This window comes from Eucalyptus grandis, chromosome 8, assembly GCF_016545825.1.
Source record: "Eucalyptus grandis isolate ANBG69807.140 chromosome 8, ASM1654582v1, whole genome shotgun sequence".
Classification (NCBI taxonomy): Eukaryota; Viridiplantae; Streptophyta; class Magnoliopsida; order Myrtales; family Myrtaceae; genus Eucalyptus; species Eucalyptus grandis.
Window position 1 is genome coordinate 48,658,180 of NC_052619.1, and position 6,873 is coordinate 48,665,052.

Here is a 6,873-nt window from a genome sequence, read left to right on the forward strand (position 1 = left end):
TGATGTTCTTCATCCAGGATGAGCTAAGACATTGAATTTGAAAATCTCTAGGGACTCTGATAAGATCACTCCAATTTCAGAAAAAGATCATCTCTAGGGCTTGCAGCTCAGAATGACAGGTTTCGGCGATTTTGTTTTGAGCACCGGGTTTCTGTCGAAGAAGTTGCTCGGCCGGAGCTCAAAACCGGCGCTCAGTGTCGGCATTATCGGGAAATCCTCTTGGCAAGGAACGTGATGAAAGCCCAACGTGTACCACAAGACAATGTCCTCATTCTCAATCCTCCTGTTCCTGCATAATCGAATGCCAGTGAGTAAATGAATCGACCTTGTCATTAAGATAAATAGCATTAATGTGCAATAGATAGAGACAACGGATTGGTAGTGGTGATATTATATAGAAAGGGAAAATTGTATCCAAAGTCCTAAATGATCAGTACAAAAGGCTTGCAAACGAGTACTAAATGTTCTAAATAATTGCAATCTAATTGTAAAACCTCACCATAGATGGTGCCTCTCACCAAATTAAGCGTGATTTTGACCATAAAGTGCAAAAGAAAACATGAGAACGGCTTTTTCCATTGATTGTATGCCTTAATTGGGAGATTTAATTGAAAAATGAGTCTAAAATGTTATGTACAATTGAATGAGAATAAATGTAAACCTAAAAACTTACATTCCTCTCTTCAATCTCATCAACCACGACAAATTAACCAAATATTTTAATTAATCACTTAAAGATTTTGAAACCGATTTAGTTACCCCTTGCTCCAACCGTGATATCGTGATTAGCAAAGTACGTAAATATACATTAATCAAAAGTTACCTCTTGGCCCAAACAGCTAATGTATCATCCCCTCGGCTTTGATCGACGTACCGGCCTCCGGCCCATTTTTCGCTCTTGTTGTACGGAGTCACCCACAAGTTGTTGTCGGTGAAAGCAGCGCGGATCTGCGGGTAATCATCGCGGAATAGAATGGTGCTCGCGAGCGGCCCCGGGATGAGGCGGTACCCGACGTTGTTACCGACTTTGGTTTGCTTGTTGGGGTTGACCACGATGAGATCACATGGCTCCAATCCCAAGTGTAGCTGCGCCTCCGACTCAGTTCTCGCCGTCTTGCTCGACACGGTCCAGTAACTCTTCCTCGGCACGCCTTCCTCAGCCACTGGTTTTGTGATCAAATTGGTCTTGACGAAGGAGTTTGGAGCACCATCGACGTCGAGGTCGAGATGGTAGGTCAAGAAGTGGTCGTGGTGCGTAGCGATGGTGTTTGCTCCAACCATCGTGCCGTATTCATCCTCTTTTATCTGACTTGCCTGAGTGTAGTTCACGGCCTTGACTTCTAGCAGTCCAGTCAGTCCGACCTGTTGATTAATTGGTATGAAGATCCGAAGTGACAAAGAAATTGCTGATTAATTTAGATGAAGCTGAATAGACGACATGTATTTACAGTTTTTTCTTATCGTTATTTTCCTTTTCGATCATCAATTTCCGCAATTTGACTTGAGCCTAAATTCCAAGTTATGCAAAAGGATCGTCACAATATTAACACAGACATTAAATCGCACGCTTTAAATTTCCGTCAATATTTCGTCAAAAAAAAAAAAAAATCTTCCGTTAGTATGATCCACAAAATGTGACAGTGTGAAGTTCGGAAATATGGATCCAAACAGGGAAAAGGCAGCTATGAATTGAAAACGACAAACCCCTCCTACCACATGTAGAAATTTCTATATTGAAAAGGCTGGTAACCCATTAGGAAAGATTTTTACAAAACTAGGTCAGAATGGACGCATCATAGATTTAAATTCAACGGCACCCTCGAAACAACTTGAACTTTCTAATAATGATAAGACTTTCTAAAAAAATCTTAAACCTATTACACTTTTATCAAATTAATCGTAAACCTTTCAATTTTACCAATTGAATCGTGAATCTTTTCACCTTTTGCCAATTGAGTTCATCCAGTCAGTTTTAGTCATAAATCATTGATGCGGATGCCGTCGGTTTATGTGGCACGGCCGTCGCCAACGTAAATAATTTTTAATATTTTTCAATTTTTTAATTTTCTTTTGTTCTTTTTTTTTTTTTTGGCCAAAAAAAAGATTCAACAACGGACCTCAAATTTGATTGATCCACTTGGCTTGAATTCCCAATCAAGAATGTAGTCATAATTGCCGACCGTAGACACCGACCTTACCACCAGGCTCACGTCCGATCTGACCTCTCTTATCTGAAAAATCATCAAACATTAGACTTTTCAAAGTTTTCCTTAAACCCTAAAAGATTGAAAGGACCAAAAACTAAAGATTGTAGAGTATTAACAATTAGACTCACTAACCGTCTCATCCGGAATTCCAGTCTCAGTGTGTCGCCACATGATGTTTCCTGCATACTTTTCAAACACACAAGTTACATTCGATATCTTTACAGGGGTACCATCTTGGCCCGCGTAGAATCCGTCCATGAATATCGCATTATTTGGGCAATCCACCCCCGGCTGGAGCGACACTGCGGACAATCCGAACCCAAATTCCCCGCAGTCAAAATAGGTCTTGTAGTACCACTCTTCGGTTGGGTCCATATAGGGCACGAAGACCTCAGACACGTAGGCTCTATATAGTACCTGTCGATATTTGTCCTTCTCGAGATCGTAGATCGATGCTAGCGAGATGATTGGACCGACTCGGGAGTCGAACCCAATATGGAACTTCCAATTTGCCCAGCTGCACAACAAAAAGAATTTGATTTACTCGTAACAAAGGCCTGTATGTGTCTATGCCTGCATTAGATTTTATATAAAATCCCTACAAATGAGGACCGATAGAATATGCTAACAGAGAGTCATCATGTATTTCTTCAATTCAAGCCAACAAACGAAACAGGGTTTGGTTCAATAGATGTGCATATACGTTGAGGTTATCGCATGATGTCTGTCCAAGCCGACATAAATTGCTCACGCCACTCGATTAGGTGGCCTAGTAGGTTAAGAATTGTCGACGCCCTCTCAGTCGCCGGTTCGAATCCGTTTGCGATAATAATCCGTGAATAAGATTTTACCAAGAATAGATCTTGAGCAGCTACGGGTTTCGGCCGGTAACTTGCTCAATTACACGCCCTTTAATTTTTACCATAGCCATAGCTTTGTTCGTAAAATTAGGACAAGCCATTCTGTCTTAATTTGTGTATTTGGTATCAGCAAAGTGGTCCGAAATAGCCACGTGGATTCGAGAGCCTCGTTGCTACCAAATTTGATTCTTCTTTCGTTCAGTTATTAGCAAAAGGAAATAGAAACTCTGTCGGCAAGAGCTATCGGTCTTGATTTTTGCTTCGGTCATTGTCAAACGCGCATGATGGTTTCTAAGCATATCCTGTACCGATCAATTGATTTCAGAGGGACTGAAATAAATCAAAGTACGACATTAATTTGACTTGCGAGGTTCCGTTTCATTTCCAACATCTTACCATGTGTTATTGAAAGTTCAACCGAGCCAAACGCTGCACGGCCTCCTCGATTTTGGAGGACGCATTGTCGAATCACCCCCCGCACATCAAAACTGAATTTAAGCATACGTTTGGTTCCTTAGGTGTAATTTTGGCAGTAATGATATTCGCTTAGAAAGGCCAATATGTTCCAAAGAGCATATCATCTTCCAGCTTCGATAAATTGCTCTCTAATTGACATGCTGTTAAAAGGGTTTTAATGAGTTTTACCTGATAGTATGTCCCTTGATCTCGAAGCCAGGTCCATGGGGTTGCACGATGGCCGCACCCTTCAGATGCGGCCCAAAGGGTGGGTTTTGCTTCTCCAGACGGTACTCAGTGTCCTCAGCCGTCGGCACAGTGGTCGCGAACCGGTCGTGATACTTCACTATCTTCATCAGTTCCAAATCGACCACCATGACTATGCCTTCGATGGGTCTCATGTAGAAGTTGACCGTGCCATTGGTGTAGTAAGCTAGGACCTTCATGACCCTCCTGCTTCTCGGCTCTCCGTACCATCCAACCGTGTAACATGCGCACACAACGTCGGACATGTTGAGGCCTCTTTTTTCAATGGATCGTATGAATTGATCATGTGTACGAGGTAGATCGCTCGCAGCTGTTTGCTCCTCTAGTGTGAGCATAGGGAAGCCATTTCCATGGTAAACCTGTTTGCAAGCATATTAAGTTTGTCATGACTCAAGAAAAAGAAGAAAATAATTTGATTGATCCATCTAAACTAATGCATAAAGCAATTAAGTGATTGGTTCGATCAAGTAGAATGAGTCTAGATAACTGATTTGGAGGGGGAGAAATTAAGGAGGAGTAAGAAGATGAAAAAGATTGCAGCAAGCAATGTTCATGCATGCGCCCATAATGAAAAAAGACATGAAAGAAAATGAGCCGGGAATACTATTTAGATGCAATTAGCAAATCCATTATTCAAAGTAGTGACCGCATATTGACATAAAGTCCGATTCTAATAGATGAAGTTAATTACATGGGTCGCATTGGACCACGTGCTTGAAAAAGAATTTGGAACCTTATTTTTCGAGACGGTTGATTGTTTTGCTTATCATACGTCAAGCTCGAAGGTCTTATGCAATATCATTTTCCAAAGAAAAATGCAAGGGAGGCCAAATTGAATCTTAATCATGAAATCGATAAATGAATTAAACGCAAGGGAGGCCAAATTGAATTTTCCAACAAAACCTCCTTGGAGACGATCGATGGTCGATGGCTTGATAAGTCCACGATGAGCTCATGTGTTTGCTCGTGGAACCGCAAGACTACAGAGGCTCGACGCGGAGGGGGCATCTTATCAGTTTGGTTCAACATCCACGAGTAAATGAGAGGTTTATCTGGCTCGTCGAGACCCACGTAATGAAACGTTACGTTTTCACTCGACGCCCCGTACGACCTCATCACCGCATGTCGAATCAGAGAGAATTCCTCCGGCGTCAATGGATCAAGCGGGTGCTCGTGAAGAGACGAGGCCGGTGAGATGAGGAAGGAGAAGAGTGTAATGGAGAGGAGGGAGAGCGAGGCGCTGCAAGTGGAAGCCATTATTGCACGTGTGAAGTACTCGGGGATGCATCCACATCCTTATATAAGCGGACACTTCTTGACATAGAAATTTCCAAAAGAGGAAAGTCAAGTATCGTGGATGAGAATGCGTTTCACAAGTTGATATGTATCGTGTCGGCCTGTCAATGGTCCCGTTCGGTACGTAGACATGACTCCCTTCCTCCTATTAAGATATGAAATCTTTTTGATATCTTTTTCAATTTCATATTAGCATTACCAGAATGAAAAATACAATCTTTGACAGAGCAAGAATCATGAAATGCCAACTCATCTATAGTTGGTGTGCTAATATAAAATTAAAAAAGATATCAAAAAGATTTCATATCTTAACACCTCCCTCCCTCCCCACAAGCTGAATCTCCATGAACGTGGCTGCACGCATTGAAGCCGCAACCGGCCATCAAGATGACTGCTACCGCTACTCAACTCTGCACCTTTCCCTGAGTCTCTCTCTCTCCCTCCCCATGGAAGTTGCGATCCATGGCCTTGTTTCTTCCTTGGGTTGTTCTAACACGATAGTCTTTGAACTACTGTGAGAATATTAAATAGTTGCGAGTCACAAATTCTTGAAAGAGCGAATCACTCAATAATTTATAATTTTTTATTTTTTTTTATAGTCATGAAGAGATTGTTATTCTCACGGTAGATTAAAGACTGTCACCCAATTATTTATCTTCTTTTTTTCTATGATGTCGAGAGAGAGATCCATGGCATATAGAGTCATGTTGGCTCGCAGCAACAATGGATGGGGTTTCAATGGAGAGGTTTACGGCAGGGATTGTGGGCGAGTGCTTAGAGCTATTGCGGCTACATCGACTAGGGCTGGGGACAAGAAGAAATTCTTGATAGAAAAAGGGGAAAAACATTAGAAAACGAGAAAGGAAATGAAAAAGAAAGTGATATTGAAACACGATTATCGACTGAATTTGTTGATGTCCCTCCTCGAACGGACAAGCTTGGATTAGATGCGTCTCATATAATGAGTTCTCATATCGTGTCAGAAATTCCTAAAACAAAAGCTACCTTTTTGAAAATATTAAATAAATGAAGGATGAAAAAAACACATAAATTGTTTACCCCAATTGCTATATTACAAACTTGAAGACAGGCTTTAAGGGAAAAAAATGAATAAAAGAACTTTTCAAGATATTTCTATGAAAAGAAAAGGTTTATAGCACCAATCTGCTATATACAAATAATAGGAAAGTGTACTCCTTATTATACTACCCACATTCATTATCATTGGTTTGAAAAATTGGCCTAACTTTTAAAATCCGCAGTACCCAATCCATGGAAATGAAAGTGAGTTATGTAAAAAGAGAATAAAAGAGAGAGAGAGAGAGAGAGAGAAAACGAGTGGCGAACCATCTAAAAATTTGTTCGTAAATTCTCTTGATCTCACATGCAGTGTCCACGTAACGTATCCATTTATGTATAAATTCGAACGATGCTAAACAACAACTTTACTATTCAGTACGAAATAGTATTCCTAATTTTCTCCTCCCCTATTATTTTTCTCAAACATCATCACGCTATTGGGCTGATGTACTTACGTAGGTCATATCATATTGCGAGTCTAAATGGCGAGAAAATGTCATTGCGGGTCGGGGGAGTTTCTAACTTTCTATTGGGCTGAGGGCAACAAAGCTAATAGGAGGTCCCGAAAGCTGGATTCCTCTTGAGGAAATTGGTGGACTGGACCTCAAGCCCCGGTGCTCAAGACGGGCATTATCGTGACGTCCTCTTGGCGAGGCACGCGCTGGTACGCCATCGTATGTTACAGGACTGTGTCCTCGTTCTCGATT

At 41.3% G+C, this 6,873-nt stretch overlaps 1 protein-coding gene across 1 annotated transcript; it reads right to left on the reverse strand.

Moving 5' to 3' along the window:
* Window positions 1–5,047, reverse strand: LOC104414846 (primary amine oxidase). The gene is given in 5 exon segments (XM_039299242.1): window positions 1–289; window positions 824–1,362; window positions 2,118–2,724; window positions 3,713–4,149; window positions 4,694–5,047. Coding segments are annotated over 5 exon segments (2,133 nt in total). The 3' UTR covers window positions 1–93.
* Window positions 5,048–6,873: the final 1,826 nt, after the last annotated feature.